Raw genomic sequence first — 26,027 nt, 5'->3', positions numbered from 1 at the left:
AGAAACTCCATCACTACCTTGTTCTAGCCGGTGCCTGGTGATGGTAATTTTGATACCATAGATTTAATAGAGACCCAGTCAGACCAATAGTATGAAAAATCAGGAACAGAGTTTATTTACAATGATGTGCATCAAGGGAGAGACAGCATGACTTCACCTAAAGATCCATCAGCTGCTCAACTAGACAAGGAAATAGTTACAGTGTAGGGTTTAAGTATCTTTCCAGGCTGACAGGAGATGGCGTTGGTCATCCCATATCACGTGGACTACACTGAATCAGACTCTGATTAGTGGCAACCTGGCAATCCGGAGCAGATAGCTACTGATGCAGCCATGTAGAACAGTGAAACACTGCAAAGACATAATATTCCCGCTTATCTCTAAATACAGTCACACACAGATATACACAGGGACAGTACAGATATCATACAGTCATTACCTAGAATCATACTTTTAGTATCAAAGTGACCCACTAATGAGAAATGCAGAATATTAAACCACATATTGGAATATTGGACATAATTCAGAACATTAAACCATATATTGGAATATTGGACATAATGTTCTATTCCACTTTCTCTCACTGGTGGACAGAGGTCGTAATTCGTCCGCCGCTCCCGGCCCTCGAACCTGCCACCTCGACACACACCAGCATTGGAGTCGAACGCTCTAACCACTGAGCTAAAAGCCCAGGCTTCCAACTCGGTTAGAAGTGGTTAGAAGCGTTCTTAAGGTTAGGGCTGTGAGGATTTACACGGGCAACTAGCACGCTAGCTCAGGTCGCCTCTGTTACACTGGCGTGCATGTGTGTAAATGCAGAGCTGCCAACTCTCACACATTGAGAGTGAGATTCATTCATTTGATTGGCTCCACATGCTCTTAGACCAATCGAATGCGTGAGGGTTGGCAGCTCTGTAAATGCAGTAAAGCAATTCATTACACTCGTTATTTCCTGACACTGAGGCCGTCAGCCCGCCGGCCCAAAGTTGCAAGGGTGGTTTTTCCGCTCACAGGTGCTAGGGGGAAGCGAGACCCCCACCATTCAATCTGAAGAAAGTCATATAACCATTCCAATGACTCCGAAGCTATTGAGTTAAGGTAAATTAAGCTAAAAAACCTGCATAGTTCCCCTTTAATAGAAGTGTGGGGGCCCTAATTTAAATAGTAAATTAGTATAGTAAATGAATTGACAAGCAAAGTGCAAAGTCTGAAGTTTAAGTAAATGTACATTTTTACTTGGATCTTGATCGCTAGACGTCGCCGAGTACTCTCAATAGGAAAATAAATGACCAAAATCGGTGCTACCGAACTGGAGTAGCAGCAGCTCATGGCCAGTACTCCCAGTCAGCTACAATGCTACACTTTGGCTCTTAACAGACTCAAAATGTCATTAAAAGGTCTGTACTATATGAACAGAAACAATGCATTTTCTACTCCTTCTACTCATGATGATGAGTTGTTTATGTACAAGACACTGCTCACTGACTGACCATGATTGATCAATGCCCTATGTCTTCCTTTGACAAATATTTACTTTTCTCTCAGTGCTACAAGACTGAATTTTCTTCAAAAACCTGGAGAGAGGCTCAGCTCATCTGTGTAGAAGAAGGTGGAAATCTGGTATCTATAAAAAGCGAAGAGGAACAAGGTACTATCTGTAACATATATTTAGCTGTCCATTTTGTTCATTCTGTAATTTGTGATAATTGTGCAATGCCCATTCAAAACATGCCTATTCCTGTAGAAAACCTATTGCCCAATCACATGCCCACAGGTAGGCTTGTTTTAAAATAGGATGATAATAGGAACAACATAATTCTAGCTAAGCAGTCAAGTCAAGTCAAGTCAAGTTTATTTATATAGCGCATTTCATACACAGAGGTCATTCAATGTGCTTTACATAAACAAAAGCAAACAGTAATTACAAATAAAAACATAAAAGGGCAATAGTGAAAGAATAGTTTAAAAGGTAAAGATCATAATAATAATAATAATAATAATAATAATAATAATAAAAAAACGCACAAGGTAAAATCATTTAAAAATAAAGAATAATTAAAAAGACAAAATAAAAGACACAAGGTAGAATAATTTTCAAGGCAGATTCAGAATTTGTAACTCAGTGCAGTTAGCAGAAAGCATCTGAGAACAGTTTTGTCTTAAGTCTAGAGTCTAGAAACTGGCTACAGTTGGGGCCTTTTTGATGTCATCCAAAAGTTGGTTCCAGAGCTGAGCCGCATAGCAGCTAAAAGCTGCTTCACCATGTTTAGTTCTAACTTTTTCTCCTGAGAGGTCTGGAGGGTGTGTACTGCTGAAGCATGTCTGAAAGGTATTTAGGTCCTGAAGGTCCCTTTTTGACTTCTGCGTCCTGTTCCGTAAGCACCAATCAGGCTGAAGCGCAAGTGACCCCCTTCTATGGTATTTAGGTACTGCTCCATTTAGTGATTTATAAACAAGCAGTAGTGCTTTAAAGTCCATTCTGTGACTTACTGGAAGCCAGTGCAGGGGCATTGGAGTAATATGGTCATATCAGTTCTTTTAGTTTTTGTGAGAACCCTAGCTGCTGCATTTTGTATCACCTGAAGCTGTTTGATAGTCTTTTTAGGAAGGCCTGTGAAAAGTCCATTGCAGTAATCAACCCTGCTGGAGATAAATGTATGAATGAGTTTTTTCTAAATCATCTTTTGACATCAGCCTTCTAAGTTTGGCAATTTTTTTTAGGTGGTAAAAAGCTGATTTAGTTATCGCTTTCATGTGGCTGTTGAAATTTAGATCACTGTCAATTAATATACCAAGATTTTTAACAGTATCCTTTGCTTTCAACCCTTTTGTGTCAAGGACAGTGGAAACCTTTCCTCCTTTTTACCAAATATAATTACTTCAGTTTTTTCTTTGTTCAGCTGAAGAAAGCTGAACCTGGATTTTGAGACATCCAGGTGTTGATTTGTTCTATACACTGACACAGAGATTCAAGGGGACCATATTTGTTTGGTGACAGAGCTAAGTAAATTTCTGTATCATCTGCATAGCTATGATATGCAATCAAATTATTCTGGATGATTTGTCCAAGTGGGAGCATATAGAGGTTGAATAATAGTGGCCCCAAGATCGACCCCTGGGGAACACCACAGGTCAAGGACGTTGGTGTTGAGGTACAGTTTCCAATGGCAACTAAGAAGCTCCTTTCTTGTAGATATGATTTCAGCCAGTTGATAACTATGCCTGTAAATCCAACCCAGTGTTCTAGTCTGTGTAATAAAATATTGTAATCAACAGTGTCAAATGCTGCACTAAGGTCCAGTAACACTAGGACTGATGTTTTACCTGAGTCTGTATTTAGGTGTACCTTTTGGGTGAAGCATTTGTTCTGTGCGGGTGTCATCTGCATTCCGTAGATCAAGAACTAAAAGCAGGGATGGACTGGGACTAAAAAAAAGGCCCTGGACTTTCTTCCAAATAGGCCCACTACCATACACAGTACACACGCATACACCCTTGTCCCTTGCCATCTCACATACTTTGTGATTCAAAAATTAAATAGGTGGTCACAATGTACAAAAATGCAAATTATTTGCTGCTGGAGAATTTGGTCTCCCAAATGCTAGTGGGGTTCAGAGGAGTGCTCCCCTGTGACGAAAATTTTGAAAATTAAGTCACACCAAATGCAAAATAGATGGATAGGATAGGATAGGAGGATACAATAAATGATTTGAGGGGTAAAGTTTGTCAATACTCTAAATATTGGGACAGAACCATAGCCTACCTTTGGTGGAAAACTGATAAATGGAAAACTAAATGTCGCTGTTCTCCCACTCCGTTTTATGTTATGTTTATCCCAAGTTCTTCCATGACGACTGGCTCTAACTGACATTCACCACCTGTTCTGCACGCACAGAATTCAATTCTAGCGCGTTTTTGAAGCGCAAGGCTATGAGCAAGACTGAACCATAGAGAGGGGCGAAATATAAAGGCTGCATCATCTTGCCCAGTGTCATTCATTGAAGATGGCGCAAATGTTTACTTTTTTGGATGACAATGACAACTGATAGCGTAGACATACTGATAGCTTTGATTAAGCCTGAGTGACGTATATTTATGTGGAGAGCTAGACAGTCGTCCTACTTGGCCGATGAGGCACTGAGCCAGGCAGTCGACGGCCGTCGGATGGACGGCCGTTCTGAACTTTTCCAGAACGCAAAGATTGTCAGTCTGCCCATGACTAAAAGGCTACTGGAGGAAGTGTAGTGGTTGCAGAGGTGTGAAAATGGTAAGAAAAAATATGGCTGTCGTTTTCCTGTAGCCGAGGCCTGAGAGATACGTAGGTAGCCTATGTGAGCGGTAGAGTGAGCGGGAGAAAGAGTTGGTAAGCCAGTTAGCGATAGGGTTGCACTCAGTCCAGATTTAGGCCGGATAGTCCGGATTTTAAAAGCCCTGTTGGGCGTCCGGCGCAGCCTCAAACCGGACAATCATTTGTCCTTCTTTTTGGAGTTGCGCTGGGCTTCTAGAATCTTTGCTCGGACGCAGGTTGAGCTTGGAAGGTATGGGTTACAGTATAATACAGAAATGTCTGTTTCACTCTAAAGGCCCATTCACACCAAGAACGATAACGATAACTATACATATATATCGTTCTCGTTAATATGAATGACGACGTTCACACATAAATTATAACGATAACGACATGAAGAACGATATCGTTGGGGATCACTTTCAGAACGATTTTCAGAACGATAAAAAGCTAATAGCCAATCAGAACCCATTGAATTTTAACCGTCACATTCATTAACACAAGGAGAGACTTTGTTTATCGTTGTTCAGTGTGAACGCTTTTATCGTTATGGTTATCGTTATTGTTATCGTTCTTGGTGTGAATGAGCCTTTAGTCTGGTTCAGGAAACACAACCACAATCATGGGCACTCATCGACACCCTTCACAAGAAGGGTAAGCCACAGAAGGTGGGCAGGGGGTTCACAGAGTGCTGTATGAAAGCATATTCATGGAAGGTTGACTAGAATGGAAATGTGTGGTAGGAAAAGGTGTGCAAGCAACAAGAATGACAGCAGCCTTGAAGAATTGTCAAGCACAATCAATTAAAAAACTTGGGGAACTCACAAAGAGTGGACTGAGGCTGGAGTCTGCATCAGGAGCCACCATGCACAGACATGTTCAGGAAATGGGCTACAAGTGGCATATTCCTAGTGTCAAGTCTCTCGAATCAGAGACTAGGTTATAGAGCGTCTTACCTGGGCTAAGAAAAGACAGAACTGGACCGTTGATGGAGTCTGGAGGAAGAGTGGAGAGGCACAGAATCCAAGTTGCTTGAAGTCCAGTTTGATGTTTCCACAGTCAGTGATGAATTGGGGTGCCATGTCATTTGCTGGTGTTGGTCCACTGTGTTTTATCAAGTCCAGAGTTAATGCAGCCTTCAATCAGGAGATTTTAGTGCACTTCATGCTTTTATCTGCTGACAAGCTTTATGGAGATCCTGATTTCCTTTTCCAGCAGGACACCTGCCCACAGTGCCAAAACTGTAGGTAACTGGTTTGCTCATCATGGTATTACTGTGCTTAAAGCGATGGTTCGAAGTAATTTCACCCTAGGGTCCTTTGCATCATGACCCTGAGCCAAACACCCTCCCAGAACGTGTTTTCCCTTGGTCGAGTAGCGCTGTCAGAAACGAATGAGTTTCTGCAGGCGTAATGGAACCAACTTTTATCTTGTAAATTACCCCACTAATAATGCCCTGAATGGTATGAAACTTCTACAGTAGTACAACTATGTTCTTTACTCATAAAACGAGGCATTGGAAAGTTTGTAAGTACACCAGGCGTTTATTTAAATATCCTTTGCCTGATGGATGCTTAGGTGTAATGGGCTTCCATTACACCTCAGCAGTGCCACAGGCTGATTGCCTCCATACCACGCCATATTGATAAAGTAATTTGTGCAAAAGCAGCCGGACCAAGTATTGAGTGTATAAATTAACTATTTTAGATTAGTCAAATTAGTCATATTAGTTTATTTATTTTCAAAAAGTCAATATTTCTGTATTATAACCTCCATATTCTAATATTTTGATATACTAATTTGGTTTTCATGAGCTTTAAGTCGTAATCATCAAGATTACAACAAAAAATGGCTTGACATATTTCACTTTGTATCTAATGAATCTAGAATATATGAAAGATCCACTCTTTCAACTAAATTAGGGGGTAAAATGAACTTTTTATTCAAATTTTTTGAGACCCACCTGTAGATTATTTTTTCTTACCTAAAAATAAATCCCACATAGGAAAACTACGGAGCCCTGGAGGTGACATGGAAAAAAAAACGAAGGTTAAAACAAAACTGAGAAGAGATATGTACTGGGGACAACTGTGCTGCGTGCGTATACCTAGGCCATATGGCTGTCGCGTTCGTGGGCGTGCGTGCATGTTGCTCCCAGCCCAGAATAAAGTAGGACCGGCCCTGTCTAAAATCAAAAGATTATATCACTGTGCGTGTGTGGTAACGTTAACTTCTGGTCTTGGCTCACTGCAGAATGCAGCGGCTTGTTCACTGCACTGGAGAATCCAGCTAAAGAAAACAAAATGAAACTTTGAATCAAATGAACAATTGAAATCAAATTGACAATTGAAATCTAGGCTTAGGATGGAGTGATGTGTAGGAGCGATGACGCATCCCCCTCATATTATTTTACAAATCGCACCCTGACTAGGTTGGCTTGTCAGTCAGTGTGGAACGCAACTTCAGACCAACGCAAAAGGCAAAATAAGGAACTGCAACCTAATTTCAGTGACTAAAGCTCTCTGGAATATTTCTACTGGTTCTCATATGCATTAATGGATTTGCGAGATCTCACAAAACAAACTCGAGAAAAGAAACTCGAGATCTCGCAAAAGAAAGTCAAGATCTCGCAAAAGAAACTCAAGATCTCGCAAAAACAAACTCAAGATCTTGCAAACCTAGTCAGTGTTTTCCTTTTCTCAGTTTTTTTTCTTGTCACCTCCAGGGCGCCGTAAAAAACAGTGTCAAGTCAAATCACATTTATTTATATAGCACACTTAAACGCAATGTAATTGACCCAAAGTGCTCACAGAAATAAAATAAATACAATTTAAATGACGAAAAAAAAGAAAAATAATAAATAAATGGAAATACATAATAATAATAATAATAATAATAATAATAATAATAATAATAATAAAGGACAATGTCAGAATAATAGTGGCCAATGTCAGAATCCTTGTGAAAACTGTGCAAGTGGATTTTAAGAGTGGTTGGTGCATAAGGGTCAATATTTTAGCCTGTGACAAATGACTGAGCAGAAGCATTTTCTCACTCTCATTCTTTCCTTTCAGCCTTTGTGACTACTATGATGTTGAATGCTCCTGGAGATTTATGGATCGGGCTGAAGTCTTCCTTATCAGTCTTTTGGTCAGATGGGAGATCTGTGACCTTTACAAACTTTAAAGGGAGGCACTCTTCAGACATGTATCCGTCATGGCATAGTTTTGATGGGGTAACTGTTTATCAAATACCATTCATATAATTATATACTTTTTGAAATAAAAGTCAAGGTACAAAATTATTTTTGGCACCAATATGATTTGGTAGGTACACCTAACCATTTAGATCAAATTAGTCAACTAGAACTTTCAAACACACACACAATGAACATTCTGAATCATATTGTCATATTCAAATGGTCTTTTGATTTTCATCAGAAACTGTGTTATAAGATGAGGCTTTCTCCCAGTGCTGTGACTGGGCAGTGGAGGCCAGCAGTTTGCAATGACACCAATGGATACATCTGCAAAAGAGCCATTGGTGAGCATCAAGATGTCATATGCGTTAAGGTGTCATGTCGTGTGTATCCTGGGTGTAAACTGGGTTTGTGCTAAATAGAGGGTCTAGTCTTGTGTGGGTAGATTAAGGAATGCACAGGATGTTGAGAGTTGTGCTCCGTGTGCAGGTCCCCTACAAGCATAAGAAATTAAACATTTGTGTACTGTATGAACAGGGTAATAATGACAATAACTGTCACTACTCTGTGCATTGTATAGACAGCCACATTGTCCCACAGACGACAGTTCTGCCCCAATCATACATCAAGATTGGGAACGACTCCTTCAAGGTGGAGTCAAACAATCTGACCTGGTGGGAGGCCAAGAAGAGGTGTGAGGCAGATGGAGCCCAGCTGGCCAGCATTCGGGACAGCATCACCCAAGCCTACATAGAACTGCAACTCCGCAAACTCAAGCAGCCCATGTGGATTGGCCTCAATAAAAATATGGTACAACTACTGTACAGTATGTGTGTGTTGACAGCCAGACCGTGTACAATGCCTACCTATTTTTAGCAAATGTTTTTTTCCATTTCTCTTGTGCAAAACATTATTTCTGAATCATCAGACAGGTGGTTACTTTAGATGGACAGATGGCTGGTCATTGAATATGGCAAGCTGGAACCGTCAAGAGCCCCGAGGCCAGTTGTCCTGTGTGTCTGTGGACATGGAGGGATACTGGAATACTGGCCCTTGTAATCAATCCCTACCCAGTGTATGCAAAAAGTCAATGGGTAAGATGTGGTCAACCTATTGAAGCAAATGACATACACAATTTGCACCTTAAAAACACATTAAATGTAACCATTTGAGGGCTCTATGTCTCAATGTTGCATAATTGCATAATATGTTGTAGATCTAAGTACTGTTAGAACATTTCAGTTGTGATTTGTGGTCCGTCCTTCACAGTGCTACTCTATTGTGTGTTTTATAGTATTATAATTCTAACTTTACTATGATAGACATTGCACCAACTCCTGATACCCAATACCCTGGAGTGTGCCCAGAGTCTTCTGAGGATGAAACATGGTCTCCTTTTAGGGGCTATTGCTATACAATTATCCATGACAGAGATATATTATCAATAGCCTCAATGTCATGCATGCAGAGAGGTAAGTCACAAGTCATAAAGCAATCACAGAATTAACCAGATGGGTCAGGTCCCTATAACAAAAGTAAAAAAAAAAAGATTCCAGGTCATACTGTATAAGAGGACCAGGATTACGATACCAGACCCTGTTTACGGAGAGCCGGATCACTCCCTATTAACTCCATTGTACCTGCAATCTGTTGCAGTTCCACTAGGGGCGATCACGAATAAGTGCAAAAACAATGGGGGTCTATGGAGCTAGACAGCTAAATTTGTCTCTTTCACCTGGTTGCCGTTGAAAAATCGAAAATTTGATTATGGTTTCTGCAAGCTCAATATGGATTATAGGTCAAAAGTTGAATGAACGAGTACTCACGTCCTTTCGATTTCTTATAGGCTGGGTCGTGGTTTCCCACAACACACTAGCTTTCTGCTAATGAATGACGTCATTGACGCATTTGAAAGGCTTTTTAGAACAAATAAGTGACTTAGTGGTGTGTATTTTCTCTGCCCCCTCTTTCGAATGCAACATTCAAATTTCTGGGCAAAAAATTATATCCCAAGAAAAGTGGATTTTGAGGGGTACAGCTCCATAGACCTTCATTCATTCTGTACTTATTAGTGAGCGCCCTCACGTGGAACCAGAACGGGAACTGCAACCAGTTCAGAAACCGGAAGTTCCCGAGAGTGGCGGTTCTCCCCTTATTAGACATTCTCTGATCATACCCTCAACCCCCTAGTGGTGGGGACTTAAAATGTCATCTCTTCAATTGAATGCTCTTAAATATTTTTTAATAGATGCTATGGCCTGACTCAGTGGTTTAGTTTAGGTTTAGTTTGGTAAGGTTGCTGAGGTGGAAATGTTTTATTTGACAGGTGCATCTCTGCTCAGCATTGAGGATCCTGAGGAAGCTAAGTTTATAAACGGCTTGCTGGAGATGATACAAGACATATATGATTCTGTCTGGATTGGCCTGTACAAAAACCTCAGAGGTAATTCCTATCATAGACAATGTACTGCACCTTGTCAATCAATGGAATCCAGATATACACCTTCATAAATGATTCAATACGTTTTACACTCAGGTCAGTGGCAGTGGCTGGACAAGACTGTGTTGGACTATAGCAACTGGGCGGACAATGATGACTGGGAAGAAGATTCCAACTATGTATTCATCTCAACATCAGACTTTAAATGGAGAAATACATATCGATACTCAACTAGAGCATACATCTGTAAAATTGCCAAAGGCATGCAATATCAACTTATTTTTTTCATTTATTAAAATAACAATTTACTGTATGCTAAAGGTAAAGTAACACAAACAGAAATTGACCAGCCCAAACTATATACATAACCAGACCTTCCAGCAGAGATTACTTCTTACTAACATGACTTTAAATGTTTTTATTTTCCAGTACCTATTTCTGCCAACTCCACAGCAAGTAAGTAGATGACAATTACAAGTGTATGTGTGTGTGTGTGTTCATGTGTGTGTTTATGTGCGTATGTATGTGTGTGTGTGTGTGTCTGTGCGTGTGTGTGTGCATGCGTGTGTGTCTGTGCGTGAGTGTGTGTGTGTGTGTGTGTGTGCGTGTGCGTGTGTGTGTGTGTGTGTGTGTGTGTGTGTGTGCGTGTGCGTGTGCGTGTGCGTGTGTATGTATGCGTGCATGTTTGTGTGTGTGTGTGTGTATGTGTGTGTGTGTGTGTAAGAGAGAGTATGTGTGAGACAGTCCTGCCTTATAGCTTCTATCCTCATCATCCTCTACCAGCAACCCTTCGCTCAACACTAGGGATGGGCATTGTTAAGAAATTATCGATATCGATGCCATTGTTCAACCTGCTTATCGATGCAATTCCTTATCGATTCCCATATCGATTCCTGTACCATTTGCTGAACACTTATTGGATGGCTTTGAGAGTTGTTGGCTTTGAATGTCTAATTTAAAGTGGTTTTAGAAAATGAATACCAAGTGTGCAATATCAATACAGAACAGTGTTTCCCCTAGAATATTTTCCAGCAGCGGTGCTGTTGATCGTAGGAAGACCCCCCCCCCAGAAGATTTTGAAAAAATTATTCCTTAAATGATGACTTCTGGTGGATTTTGTCGAAAGAAATTGACAGATTGAGTTACAAATTATGAAAATAAAAAATAAAGCTTAATCACAGGCCACTGTACAAACTATTACTATTTAGGATGTACAGTGCTGTGCACAAGTTAGGACATTTATTTATATAATAACATTTATTTATTTACGATACATGATACATTCACAAAAAAGCTTGATTTTTTCTTTTGACCACCAAGTTTCATGTCGCCGGTATTTCTGTGTTTCTTTGACAATCCCTATATGACAGCTACAGTAGCTACGCTAGCGACGCTCATAATAATAGTTTTCAGAGTGCAATGATACTGGTGCATAAGTCAAGGTCCTGATAGGGAACATGATTTTTGTCCATGGAACGGGACATAATTGCGGTTGTCTCCTCTGCTGTGAGGAGTGTTCCTAGTGGCCGTGTTGTGCCTCCTTAAAACTCCTTGCCATAAAAGTTACTCTCTACAATGAATTTAATAAAATTGGGCTGTGAAATTGGAGAATAATCATTATCCATAATTCAAAATCAATACCAAAAGTAAGGAAACATAGATAATCCCCCAACCCCATATCTATATTTATTTATTTATCTATCATCTCAGGATTATGCATTTCAGGAGTTTTTAAACTCAATGATGATGTGTGTACTTATTGCTTCTTGTTATTTGAACTACTGTATGCCTGCCAGATAGGTGTGTGTATACAGTATGTATGAATGTCTGTGTTTCTACTATTTGCTGCAAAATGAATTTCCCCACTGGGGAACAATAAAGTTGAAGTAAAGGCTCTTGTTAAAGACTTGCTAAGATTGAAAGCGCACAGAGTAAAAGCACAAATATGTTCTGTGTCGTATTCACAGAATCATTACTGTTGAGGGAGAATTTCCATATTTCTCCTCTAAATCTAGAGATGGTTCACTAGCTGAACTCACAGAATAAGGCGCTAACAATGGCCAGGTCAAGGCTTTGATGCTCAGGGAATTTAATAATGTCAAAATGATACTAAAATAATAATAATGTAAATGCTGACAGACGTATGTCCAAAGCACACGTGTTCTCATGCATAATTGTAATTTGTTACTCATTTGTTCTTTCTTTTTTTAGAACCCGGTCCTCAAGACACTCATCGCAGTTTTGTCATGGTTGTTCTTGTGGTCATTATTGCAGTGGTCATTTTGCTGGGAATTGCAGCCTATATGTACTACAAAGGGTATAGACCAACTCTGCCCAGTCGTCCTAACTTTGACAACCCACTATACTTCAAGGTGTCAACACTAGCAGATCTAGATAACAAGAATTTAACACATGATGTTGAATTAGAATAATTTGTGTACACTGACACACTGTGTTCACCTCCAGGTGTAAGAATTCAATTGGTTCTCTATGGAACGATGTGATTTGAACGATGCAACTTGAATATTGCGATGTGCCTCACATTTGGGCAAGGAGCAAGCAGAAAAAAAAGTGAGGTCCTGAACTTCTTCTAAGGCTTAACTAAAAAGTTAGAAAATAGCCTAGTTCAATGTTTGGGTCGTGGCTTGGCTACCTCTCATAGCTAAGTCAGGGAGCAAGCTATTCAGCTAACTATAACACATCATCACATCACATATAGGCCTACTCAATCAGTTTCCACCAATGAATACCCATGTTTTGGAGGTGAAAAAAGGCTGTCAGTGTGAATGCCTGTGTAGCCTGACAGTTATTGTTAACTGCTAGCAAAAATGTACGTAAGTAAGCATATGTTTGAAAGGATCCACTGATGCTTTATTTTAGTTTGTAAAATTTTGTTGAAATAAAGCGTTTTTTTGTGAACTACAAAACCTTTCCCATAGCCCATGGCGTGTGAAATGCCCAGATTTGGGGTCTATCTGTCCTCTGCTTTACTCACTTTTCTTTTATGAAGAGAGAATGAAGATGAACTCCTCCTGAGAAAATCAAGTTTTAACGTTGTTAAAATGTCCATGGTGTCTGCTATGTTTTATAAGATATATCATAAGCAGAATAAGCAGTCAATGTCATGGCCGATGATTCCGGCTACGGACTTATGGACGACCAATCACAGCCTCAGTATGCAAAATCCATCTGCTATCCTTATCACTGCCATAGGTCTCCTGGTCCAATACTGACTACTTGGGGTTGGGACAATTTTTCATAAAGATGTAGACAAACTAGGAAATGTGTCAGCTGCAGCAGCCAGTAACAGGTGAATAGTGTGTGGTGAGATGGCCAGGCTGGATAGATTTGTTTACACACTTGCACATGGACTGTACACACACTGCACTTTTTATTCTCTCTTGCTATTTATTAAAATATTTCTTGATCTTTCTTTCTTCACACTCGCACAGAAAAAGCTGAACACCAAACAAAATTTCACTACATGCTTTACGTTAGTATTGCTATGTGACAAATAAACCTCCTTGTATCCTATCTTTGTATCCCTATTCCCAAAGGTTAGTGAATTAAAAAAGTGTGTGGTGAGATGGCCAGGCTGGATCCCTATTCCCAAAGGTTTAACATTGCATTTAAGCCATTTGAAGGACATAAGGGGATTTTTTCCCTGAAAAAATTTAAATAAATAATGTATACTTTTGGGAACAGAGAAGAGATGTAAGGGTGTGATAAACTGCTGAAGTCCATCTTTAATATTGTGAAAACCTTAATTAACCTTAACTATATCAAAGTATGAAAGCCTACACCTGAGAAAATCTCAGCCCAGCAAATAATCCAATGCTGGAGCCACAAATCTGTCTGTAGCCAAACCTTCCTTGGTTATCCTTAAATCACATTATGGTGCTTGTTTGTGTATAAATCATTCAGCAAGAATCAGAAATAATATTTTGTTTCATACTTCACATTGTCAGACTAAATTGAAGAGTTTATCTTGAAGAGAACCTGGATGGTGGTAGTGTGGTGTGTTGAGCTCTATAGAACACAGATGGAGAGAAAGGTAGAGGGGCAATTCCCACGGAAAATGGACTTTTTGTCACATCCATAACGCCAGTGAAATGCCTTGGCATTTGTAGGATGTGAATGATAACATTCTTTTTTTTTCCTCCTTTACATTCTTCAGCCAAAAATAGCAAATGCTCACATTTCATGTAATCATACCATACCATTACATTTTATTGGCGTTATGGATGTTACAAAAAATGTAATTTTCCATGGAATTGCCCAGAGGTAAGTCTTCTGATGATGAGTTAACATGGTCGAGTAACCTACTCAAAGCCCAGCAGAGCTTGAGGTAGAGAGGTGAGGACATCCGTAAGCGCCCTGACATAGGCTACAGGAGAGTTGAAAGGAATGAGATGTTGTCTCATGAAGTAGATCTCTGATTCCATTAAATCTGTCTTCCATTCACAATCCTCACACAATGAAAAAAGCAATTGCAAACAAAAGTAATCTCATGTTGTGACTGAAACTCTGGAAATGTTGCTTTATAGGGAAAATAAATCTGTTACATAAAGCAACCATAAAATCGGTGGAAAAAATATACAGACCTTTCATTTTTGCATTGGTAATAAAGACAGACACTATTCCATAGTAAAACACATGCCAGCATTGTACATTAAAAGACATTTAATCCGGAACTTTCTCCTTCTCCAATACTTGCTGAATAAATGAAAATACCTCTGGTTTTGGAGTTAAGACAGGTGCTTTCAGTGCTCACTCTGATTTCCATATCTACAAAGGCATTTATGACATATATACAAATGCATAGAAATAGGATTCAAGCTATATTGTCACAAATTTATGCATAGAGGATTAAACACAGTGTCCACGTGATTAAAAAATAGGAATCATGCTCCCAAATAACAGCCTAATACATATAGTACATGTTCCAGTGCTTGAACTCTTCCTGTATAAAAGTAGGAAGCTCTCAAACAACATAGTTGTGTGTGTATGTTTGTGTGTGTGTGTACATATATACATGTACACACACACATTTGTTAGTTACATAGATCAGTTTCAGTACTAGTGTCTTACTGTGATTAAAATGGAAACACAGTTGCTAGGATGCTTGCTACAGTATGAGGTGAACATGAAAACACAGTCATCTGTCATTAATCATCATGAGTGATTAGATCCGTTTCAACATTTGAATGTGTTGTGACAGAATGCAACTAATGCAATAATGGCATTAATAAACAGTGCATAATGGATTTATTTTAACTTTGAATGGCACAAATATAAATAAATAAATAATGAACCTGGGCTCAACATTATTGGAGGAAATTTGTGGCATACAATAAACCTATTGCAAATTAACATATTTGCAGAAGCACACACTTTTATGTCTGTTATAACCACACTATGAGTGTAGAGGGGTGGTCTTGACCAAAATGAAAGGTAGGCTACTGTAGATCAAGCCATGTTATTTCCTGCCATGTGATTTGTAAATGGCTCGTGCACATACTTTTTGGTATTACACAAAGGGCACAATAGAACATCAAATTATTGACATGACTACACTCACACACCCACATTCTTCGTGTTATTAGTTAGAGACAATACTGAGACATTGGACACTGTAGCTGATGTGATCTTTTGCGTGCATAGGTGCTTTAAAGGATAGTGTTAAGGGTAGCTCAACAGGCAAACATTGCCACATCACTAACAGAATCATCATGAAAATAAAAGTGAACATTTGAGTTGATGTTTGCATTAGTATACTGAAGCATCAATACCACTTCCGTGCACACTGGGTAGTTTGAATTACCCATTGCTAAAATTAAGTTAAATATAAAACAGACGTTATGAAAGCTAAACACTGCACTAAATGTTACACAGCATAATCAACGCGTGTTCTTCATTTGTCTAATACAAATCAATGATATTACTATTGTGGTGTGCATTCATAATGCATAATATATGCAATGGCATACAGTAAGAGCTAACACACCTTCATGTGCATTAATTTACTTTGTTTTCAATACAGAACAGTTCAAAACTATTGAGTGGAGAGTTTGGCTCACATGAAAGAAAATGGAGAACTAAGTCTAATGGAAGAAATACATTTTTCAGTCCCAAGTCTAAGCCAACAAACCAGTACTCCCTCAAGAGGGCACTATCATCACATCACAGCTTGTTTTCGTGTCACTGGCACCTGACCAAGGGGACTTGGTCAATGAGGCACCCTCTTCTGCATGGTTGATGAAATACATACAGTAAAATACTTTTTGGCTACAACGTTACAAATCTTTCCATTTATATGATTTCAGACTTGATACTTCTGTGTATGAGTGCCAAGAGCTATAGTCCTTTTTTTGTAATACCAAGAGCCAATAATATTCATTAATCATTCCTATAAATCAAAAAATGGACTTGCTGCAGCAGTCTTGATCAGTCAAATTGTGCTCAGGGATCAGTGTCTGAGGTGAGCCGAGGTGAATTCACTGTTTTAATGTTGAGACAATGTTTGAGCACTACAATAGTGATCCCTTTGTATCTCTGATATGTGGATGGTTTATGTCTTACCCAACTCCTGCTTGATATACTAAACCAGATCTAATTATTTAATTGATTTGATAGATTTGTAAGAACAGTAGAAATGAAATTGCACTGATTATTGCAGATTATACTAGGCTATAATGTTCCAACAGCATTCAATGACTGACTTTGTTTCCATAGCATAAATCCTGTGACATCCATAAACACTGGCACAATGTAGGGTCAGAACTCCTTTGTCCCCTGACCAGTAGAATGAAACCTTGACAAACAGCAAGACAGACGAGAAGAAGAGGATGAGGAGAAACAAAACAAAACAAAGGAAGAGGGAGAGGAAATGCGAGTCTCCAACCTGAGAGCAAAAGTTTTGTGCAAATGCAGCTGCGCTCACTGTTGAATGTACATCTCTCTGGACCACTCCCCAGCGTCTCCGCGCCTGACCTCCCTGTCCCTGTCTCGGCCCCCGTCCCTCCCCGGGTAGTGGTAGTGGTTGTGGTGGCTGTGGTGGTGTTCGTGCTGTGAGCGGAGCTGGCTCGGGTGCTGCCGGTGCTGCCTGTTGCGCTCGTTGTGCTCCAGCTCGTAGTCCCGGCCCTGGTAGTGGTGGTCCTCCATCACCAGGGCTTCGCTGGCGCCGCCGCTGGCCCGGTGGTGGTGGTGGTGGTGCTGCCGGTGGTGTTGGTGGTTGTGGTGGTGGTGGTTGTGGTCCCTGTGGCTGACCGTGTTGTGGTACACCTCGCCGGCCGGCTCGTCGTCCTCCTCCAGGAGGACGCAGCGCCGGCGCGACTCGGAGTAGACGGACTCGCGGCCCGGCAGCAGCTCTACGTCCAGCGGCTGCGGGGCCTGATGGTTATGGTGCTCAGGCCTGGCCGCAGCGGTGCCGGCGGCGCGGTGGCGGTGGTGGTGGTGGTGGTGGACGTGCTGAGGCCGCTTGGACTCGCCTCTCAGCGGCCTCTGCTCGTCGTCCTCCTCCTCCTCGTCCAGCCTCTCCTCCTCTTCCTCCTCTCGTGGTTCCGGGGGTGGCTGGTCAGGACTGTTCTCTTGGGATCCTTTCCGCTTGGTGGCAACCATTTTCTTACTTTTGGGCTCTTCCTGTGATTAAGACAATTTAACATTTCAAACGCAATCCCCATAACAAAGACAAATACTTATCTCCTTCTCTCTGTCTCACATTCTCCCTATCTCTTAACCTCTCGCACACACTTACACACACACATACAGTTAAACTCTCAAAAACACCCATATTAACACACATAGAACAAAATGTCATTGAGTGAATGCCTTCTGACAAAACATACCTTGCATGCAACAAGTTGTAGATTATAACATGGTTGTTGCTGCGTTAAAGAACACATCAGACCAAGGAGTCACAAGTGACCTTGTTTTAGAAGGTTCAGTCTAGTCACTGGTTTCAGTTTTGTGGTCCTTAACAGAACGGAATTTACTGCTGCAATGAGAGGTCAGTTTACACACTTCATTACATGACTCTATGAACACTACTGAGGACGTCCTTGTTGTCCTGTAACATACACGTACACCAGACACCAGTCATTACCATGGACAGGAAATATGGGTAGCCATGGTAAGACTTTGCCTCAAGAAATACAAGTGGCTGCTGCTACTGCTGGAGTAACCAATTCAAAGCATTACTTTGGTCTGATGTGTATGTTGTGTGTGTTTTTTGTTACATACAGTATAAAATGTAACATTCTTTCTGAGTTTTTCTTTCTGCCATCAACATTGAAACACAGTGCTACAGCTAGCTAACACCAGTGCTACTGCACAAAACCACCACTAATGCCAGAATGAACGGCAAAAGACAGTCCGGAAAAAAAAAACCCACATAGCACTACACAAACGATCCTAGTCTTCCACAGCTGGCCACAGGTCTCTATTGTGTCCTAGTGGCCCGTCACTACAACTCACTCACCCGAGCTGCTGTTACCTCATGGCTTCTCAGGCATTTCCATGACGATGTTAGTGAGATGTGGTGTTGGGACAGATGGAAAATGCGAGAAAACACAAAATGATGGTATAACTTGAAATATCGCTATGATACAATCAGCCATCTACAAAGCACCTAGGGACAGAGGAGGAAGTGGAAATGCCATGCAGTGCTAACTACAGTCACACTTAGAATCTACACTGCCCTGTCGGTAGAAAGTTAGTTTGTCTACAAACACACAAAATTCAAGCGGTTCTACTTGAAATGTCATTAAAAATAAACGCTGCAACAAAGAGGAACTATGGAAGCTTAATTCATTTATCAGAAATGTTTTCAGCAGAAGATTGTAATTGTTTTCTGGCTTGTAGCGGCGTAAGCACTGAAACTAAAGAAACTAATCCACGCATTCCACGTCTCTGTAACATGGACAGGGGGTGGGAAAAAGAAAATGGGTAAATAATTACACTGATGTAGGTTGAAATGGGTAAATAATTACACTGATGTAGGTTGAAATGGGTAAATAATTACATTGATGTAGGTTGAAATGGGTAAATAATTACATTGATGTAGGTTGAATCACTGTACTGTAGCTACTGGGTGTTACATAATATGTTTCATACAAGAGCCTGAAAATGCCTGGCTCTTGACACGCAAGCTCGCATAGCTCTGTAAAACTGAGGCATGATACTACAACAGGAAATCTCTAATTTGTCCATTCTCTGGCATTCTCTGGCAGTTTTGAAGTCCTGCTGTATTTGCCTCCTTTTGTTTTTCATCTTCACGATTACACAACAAACTGATGATGATTATTTTAAACAAAAGCGGGGGGGAAAAAATTGGAAATGTTGAGAGATGTCATAAGCCAAAAGGCTTCTTGCCATGGCCATGGTGATGGTGATGGTGCATTGGTATAGGCAGTAAGTGCACCGTGGGGAGCGTGCCAGTGGGCTGTGGATTGTGAGTACTACTAGTACCTTTGCTGGGCTGATGGGGAGGGTGTTCTCCGCCAGCTTCTCCAGCATGGGGTTGGCAGGCTCCATCTCTGGGGGATGGGTGGCCCTCCAGTACGACTCAAGGTAGTCCGCTATGTGCTCACAGGCGTCAGACAGCTGGTTCTCATCCAAGATGACGTCAAATATCTCCTGCAGTTTGTGTAATCGTGTGTGCATGTGCGTGTGTGTGTGTGTGTGTGTGTGTGTGTGTGTGTGTGTGTGTGTGTGTGTGTGTGTGTGTGTGTGTGTGTGTGAGAGAGAGAGAGAGAGAGAGAGAGAGAGAGAGAGAGAGAGAGAGAGAGAGAGAGAGAGAGAGAGAGAGAGAGATGTGATGAGGATATGTGTTTGTGTTTGGGTTAGTGTACAGAATGATAATGTCACTTTGGAAGCTCCAACACTCCAAACAACAATATTATCAACATCCACTGCTTTTCTAATCAACCCCATATGAGAAAGGCTACTGCTAACAAAAAGAAAATAGGACTAAAAAGAATAAGGAACTGAGGACTCAAAGTGCCAAACTAAGGACTACAGTTCTTCATGAAAAAGGTGTTGCTCATATTGTATCAGAGAGCATGTTGCCATATTCAGAGGAAGAGAAGGACACAGTGACCTGGCAAGGACATTTCACATTGAAAAGACAACAGGTGCTGTCTTACATTTGGACACTGGGCCAGTTTGTCAGCTGCCACCATCTGGACATTCAGGTGTTTGGTCTGAGATTTCCCCCTGGTCTTGATCAATCTTGTCAGAACCTGAGCAATAAAGAGAGAGAGAGGGGGGAGGGTATATTGACCACAGACAGACATTGACAGACATGAGATGATAAACTGTACACTCTTGCAATTATTTTTGTTCTTATGGCACAACTGAGAATTGTTCTAACAGCCCGCTTATGGGCTTGATGCCCAGGAAGAACACAAGCTGATAAGAACATGAATGATACATTTACATTTATTCATTTAGCAGACACTGTTGTCCAAAGTGACTTACATATGTCAACTATATTACAAGGGATTACATTGTCCCCGGAGCAACTTGGGGTTAAGGGCCTTGCTCAAGGGCACAACAGTGGAAGCTAGGAATTGAACCCACAACTTTCAAACTACTGCACGCCAGCTCAGCTCCTTAACCACTACACTATAAATGATATATGTACAACAGTCAATTAGGATATAAGTGTCTGCAAAATGACCAATGGTAAAATGTAAACACCAGAAGGACTATAAATAGATGCCTAACTCCTACCTTAGGCGATGAGATCTTCACATAGACCAAAATGGGAGCCAGGGAAGTCTTGCTGAGCTGGATGGGGTGGTTGATAGTGTCCGCGTCCAGCACCACCAGCTGCAGGCTGCGGGCCAGCTCAAAGATCCTCTCCACCTCTCCCTGGATCTGGGCTGCATGAGCAACAACAGGGGATGTGGGGACAGGCCCATCACAGCACTCCCCCTCTCTCTCTCTCTTCCCATCCTAACTGCAGTGCGCCATCTCAGTGAGGTGTTACTCGATTTACATCAATAACAATAGTCTCCCTTTAAGGGCTGTTTACACCAGGCACGATAACTATAATGATAACAGCAACAACAATAGTTTTAAATATTGCTCCAGTTCATTTGAATAATGATGCCCTTGCTGCATACTATAACAATGATGCTATGAACAACAATATCATTGTGGGTCGCTTTCAGAGTGATAAAAAGCTGACAGCCAATTCGAATCCATCACATTCATCAACATGAGGAGAGACTTTCCTTATTGTTGGTCAGTGTGGGCGCTCGTGTCGTTATAGTTAGGGTTGTCTTTATAGTTATTATTCCTGGTGGGAGTGGCCCTTCATCATACGTACTGTATCTGGCCCCACATATAACTTCCTGTGGATGGCGTTCCAATGGAATCCTACTACTGTGGCTTGAGCCCTGAGGTAGCATGCAATACCTTATTATGTTTGAGCTTATAAACATCATTACATGATAGATTTGTCAGACATAACTTATATTATTAATGGGTTTTTGGTTTAGCAGCATGTTTTTTTAATATAAGTTCACTTTGGATATTTATAAGTCACGCTAAATGCTCTGCTTCTAAATGTACAGGTATAAAAATGTTCAGGGGGATAAACATAGAAATCATGATCCTACTATTCACCAGCACACTCTTAGCATACTCACAAGACCTCACTAGATTCCCACTCTGTCAAACATAGAGAACATTGGCTTGTATTCAGTGAGAAGTGAATACATGAGAAACACTGACAAGTGACTAAAATCTGAGGATTACAAAATGATGGCAAGCCAAAGCCCATATGTTTTATCTAGCAGCAGTCACCGAAAGGTTTCTGGGTGATGGAGGTACTGGAGGAGTAAAGGAGGCTCGACTCAGTCAGCGATGGGTTTAGGGGCACACAGACAGTCTACTACTGTTACTGTAATGCAAGATACGTACCAGCGTTGTCTGGAGCAAGAGAGCAATGCCAGGGACAGAGTGGAAAGAACCAGAACAATCAGATCCCTGCCACCACACAGCCTCACACGGGCTGGTGTGAGGAGAGGGACTGAGCTGTGTGTATGTGTGGGTGAGTGTATCTGCACAACTGCCCACTGTAAGCAGAAGCACCTTCCACACTTAAACATCCTGATTTAGACAACATGACTGGCTTACATAATATAAAGTGTGTCATGCCGTCATGTTCTGCATAACTCTGCCTTGATTGCTGTTATTTTACAATTAAAATTCCTACAGCTAAAATTACAATTACATTCCTACAGCTTTTAAATATAAATGTATCATAATATAATGTGTGCAATAATTCCTATTCCCCCCCTTACACTTTTATCATCTGTTTCTTACTGTGAAATGAAATGGTAAGAATGTGTGTATTTTATAGGTTAGCTGTTTCCAGCCATACAGTAAAAATGCTGTTGTTGGCGCTTTCTTATATATCATGTGTTGGGGAGCAATCAGTGCAAAGTCATGTTATTCAACAAGGTCCCATGAACCTGACACCAATTATGGTCCATGGTTAAGTTTAGAAATCATAAAAATAAATAGATTGCATTTACACTGAGACTCCATACCACATTCAATCTAATCTAATGAAACCATACACAACACCTTCAAGTGTAATACACCACCACATGAATGACAAATGAATACTGCCAATGTTTCTATGTTTGATATCTATCATTTGTCAGCCTATGTGTGTGTGGACACATTCAGAAGTACTCATTCATAGGTATCCCATATGAAAGTGTCATGTATGGCATATGAATGTGAAAACAGAATCTTAATGTGAGGCGTTTCTAATGTTGTCATTTCAGATGTCATTTAAAGTAAAAATTGACCATCACTTTGGACTCCAAGTGGGCAGTGTGTAAATGATAAGATACACATTTGAAGCTATGATGCATTGTGGAATGACACATATTGATAGCGTCAATAGTCCATTATGATTCTATCAGATATTTTTCTTGTGCTACACTCACAGCATTCATGTGAAATGAATGCATTTAGTGTCAGCATTTTATCAGCCTCTTTCACTACCTCTGTGTAGACAGAGGAATGCCGCCACATAGTTATTCCTCACATTAGCACATTTTCATTAGCACAGTCATTTCACTGAATGAAGACCATATGTAGTGCAGTGCCTTCAGGAGTCCAGTAACAAGGTTTATCTACTGACATCTGCAAATTGGAATTTCATGCTTACAAAAAACCTTGGAATTCCCTGACTCGTTCCTTACTTACTGACCCTATGGTCCAAAGAAATATTTTAAAGAAAAGACAAACTGGGAAACAGTAGACAACCAGGACAGTGACATACAGGATGGTTGTAGGATTCAGCACAGTCCCTGCTGCAAATTGACTTCACAGGGACTCATGGTGCTGTAGTGAATGTATTTCTCAGGTGAGTTAAGAAACTGCTGCTGGGCAGCAAAAGGCCATAGAAAATCAAACCTTACCTAAACTTGAGCGTGTGTTGGAGCGATCTATTAGGCCATGTTTGCCTGGGTTGTTGAGTATTGAACGTTTAGCAAGGGCGATGTCAGCGGTCACCCGAGTTATGGATATCCTGAGACCAGGGAATCAAAGACATCTCATTTTAACTAACCTATGCCACAATACCATTCTTGTAATTTAAGTTCTGCATATTAATAACATTAACGCACTTGGTACATTACATTTTTATTAGTCGTAAACATTACCATACTGTAACAATATTTTGATTAGTAAACTTGCATACTTAAAACACATATTTTGAAAATAAAACATCACATCATTTATTAACAGGCTTACATAGTATAAATTACAGGACAATTAAGTTAATATGAAGTGTTGTCATGCTTTCAATTATAGTAAAGGTCCAGTATAAATGTACAACATAATACAGCAGTTTCCACGAGGTTGAATAAAACCAACTCCTCACCTCCCTTCAAAGCGATGTTTCAGGAAGTCAAACAGAGCTTTTTGCATCATGTCTGTCACCTGCAAAATTAATTTATGTATGAAGGTTTACAAAATAAAAAACATGACTGCTTTTGGAAGGAAAAAGCTTGTGAATGGCAGTTTATGGATACCTTACCTCATAACCCTTCAGTGAGGGGCCCATAAGAACTACAGGACGCATGGAAGGCACAACATCATATGCAGCCAATTGCTCCCCCTATATTACAGAGGAAATCAATTATTATGTGCTACGGAGAGCACTGTAAACACAGCTTTAGAAATAAGAGGTCATACATCACAGTCACAGCAACGAGGAACTGAATGAAAATATTAGTGGTTATTACACAACAGATCACATCACAACAATATAGCTGGTGGGAGCAAATAAAAATGAGAGAGCAACACACAAGCATGCCGAAAACCAATAAAGACTTAACATGCAAAGTGAAATATTGGATTTATGTAATTGCTTATAGCCCTTTAAGCAAGTTGTAGGGGATTGTTAGCTTGGCACTGTCAGACATCTGTATTATAATGCAAAATGAATGTGTCCATTATGTGTCAGTGAGTAAGGTGTTTATACATTTCGGTATTCTTTAGTGTTTCTATTAGCCTGGCTGACACCGGAGCGATTCTCATCTCAGCTGACCTGACGTTGCACAACAGACTGAAACACAGTAACTCATCTGGTAAATGACGGAAATATTAATGGAGGTCAATGGAATGTTAAATCTAGGTGGTTATCTATTAGCCTCAGACCCTCACATAGGTGGTACACTTTCTCAACGTTGGCCTACCCCTTTAGACTGCCCCGGTAATTCTCCCATTGGAGCCAACTTCAGAGTCACCAAAAACCTATGAACCAATAATAACTAGGCTACTTATCTGGTATGGGGCGGGCTATGTACAGTGACAGACAGAGGATGACAGTTGGCACTGCCAATGGCTGCACTGATGGCATCAGTTTTAAAAGACATGGACGTGTATTTATTCACACAAAAACACAAATGACCTGGACGTGTATTTATTACACACAAACACAAACTTACCGACTTCTTCTTCACCTGCTGGACTGTTTGTGGTGGAGAGGCGAAAAAGATAGATTCAGTGAAGGCATGCAGGCTAGCGAAATGATCATGTGATGCCTAACTTCTCATTCATGCACAGTGTGCAAAATAATAGATACAGCAGATGGATAGAGAAAGAAAGAAAGAAAGAAAGAAAGAAAGAACAAGAAAAGAAACAGAAAAGGAACAGAAAGAGAAAAGTAGATTAAGACAGACAGACCTGCCAAGAGTTTGAAAGAGAGAGAGAAAAAGAGGGAGCGGGAGCCCCAAAGAACCGCGTGAAAGCTGCAGGTATGGAGGCAGTTTGGCCGAGGACAGAGTCTGGGAGGAGCATGCTCGGTTGTCACCTTTACCTTCTTAAGGAAGGCCCCTCTTTTGTCTTTGCCTAAGGGGGACGGGACTGGGGTGGGACTGACCCTAGCAGCGTGGGCCAGGGCTCGAGGCTCGCAGTCTCCCGGCTCAGGCTCACAGCCCTCTAAACCAACTTCTACACAAACACACACACACAGACTCAGGGCCTGTTGAGGGCTTTGATAGTCATAAAGTTGTTGTTTTCCCCCTTTAAGGAAACAACAGTTTCATCAGCAGGCTGCAGTCAAGGTTGAACTTGAATGGATAAGCCTTATTGGTTCAGTGACCTGGAAGTTATGCCAAAGAACTAAAAGGTGTTACAGGTATGGTCTAATCAAACGTTGGCTAATTCTTTAGTGATGACATTACATTTAATCTGTTGCCTAGAGTCGTGGAGGATTTCTGACCTCTTTCTTAAACAGACTGTGTTTGAGGATGTGGCAACTTACCCGGAGGAGGAGGGGGAGGTTTCTTTGATGTGTCCCCTGTGGCCGCCGCCGCAGCTAATTTACTGCACGCACAACGACAGATATTAGCATTAGTCATGCTAGCCATCAGCACTCACTAATGTCATGCTAGCCATCAGCACTCACTAATGATCTGGCTCCAATGACCACTGCCACCGACTACTACCATTGCAATGAAAATGGCTGGATGGATATACAAGTCGCAATACAACAGTAGATACATTTGAAGAAACCGTGTCGCAGTCAGGTCAAAGTGACTGATAGACAAAATCAGAAAAGAATG

The 26,027-nt window shown here is 40.8% G+C and overlaps 2 protein-coding genes across 7 annotated transcripts in view; one reads left to right on the top strand and one right to left on the bottom strand.

The window, feature by feature from the left end:
• Positions 1–12,865, top strand: part of LOC121706895 (macrophage mannose receptor 1-like) — a 38,348-nt gene extending 25,483 nt beyond the window's left edge. For 2 of the 3 annotated variants that reach the window (XM_042089035.1, XM_042089024.1), the window contains exons 21-30: positions 1,546–1,648; positions 7,363–7,523; positions 7,729–7,831; positions 8,068–8,297; positions 8,416–8,581; positions 8,810–8,959; positions 9,814–9,930; positions 10,024–10,188; positions 10,357–10,383; positions 12,139–12,865. In XM_042089035.1, the coding sequence (XP_041944969.1) occupies positions 1,546–1,648; positions 7,363–7,523; positions 7,729–7,831; positions 8,068–8,297; positions 8,416–8,581; positions 8,810–8,959; positions 9,814–9,930; positions 10,024–10,188; positions 10,357–10,383; positions 12,139–12,359 (1,443 nt within the window). In that variant the 3' untranslated portion in view covers positions 12,360–12,865. The remainder of the gene's footprint in view (positions 1–1,545; positions 1,649–7,362; positions 7,524–7,728; positions 7,832–8,067; positions 8,298–8,415; positions 8,582–8,809; positions 8,960–9,813; positions 9,931–10,023; positions 10,189–10,356; positions 10,384–12,138) is intronic. The other variant, XM_042089031.1, reaches the window with a different exon arrangement.
• Positions 12,866–14,592: 1,727 nt separating this feature from the next.
• Positions 14,593–26,027, bottom strand: part of cacnb2b (calcium channel, voltage-dependent, beta 2b) — a 29,730-nt gene continuing 18,295 nt past the window's right edge. For 3 of the 4 annotated variants that reach the window (XM_042089197.1, XM_042089202.1, XM_042089210.1), the window contains exons 5-13: positions 25,727–25,788; positions 25,280–25,413; positions 23,996–24,076; positions 23,840–23,898; positions 23,376–23,485; positions 20,662–20,813; positions 20,073–20,168; positions 19,396–19,563; positions 14,593–17,568 (exon numbers count right to left, since the gene is read on the bottom strand). In XM_042089197.1, coding sequence (XP_041945131.1) covers positions 16,867–17,568; positions 19,396–19,563; positions 20,073–20,168; positions 20,662–20,813; positions 23,376–23,485; positions 23,840–23,898; positions 23,996–24,076; positions 25,280–25,413; positions 25,727–25,788 — 1,564 coding nt within the window. In that variant the 3' untranslated portion in view covers positions 14,593–16,866. Of the gene's footprint in view, positions 17,569–19,395; positions 19,564–20,072; positions 20,169–20,661; positions 20,814–23,375; positions 23,486–23,839; positions 23,899–23,995; positions 24,077–24,908; positions 24,932–25,279; positions 25,414–25,726; positions 25,789–26,027 lie in introns of all 4 variants that reach the window. The other variant, XM_042089219.1, reaches the window with a different exon arrangement.

This window comes from Alosa sapidissima, chromosome 1 (assembly GCF_018492685.1).
Source record: "Alosa sapidissima isolate fAloSap1 chromosome 1, fAloSap1.pri, whole genome shotgun sequence".
In the NCBI taxonomy this organism is placed as follows: domain Eukaryota; kingdom Metazoa; phylum Chordata; class Actinopteri; order Clupeiformes; family Clupeidae; genus Alosa; species Alosa sapidissima.
The sequence above is the reverse complement of the archived record's forward strand: the minus strand, read 5'-3'. Positions and strand labels throughout refer to the sequence as shown.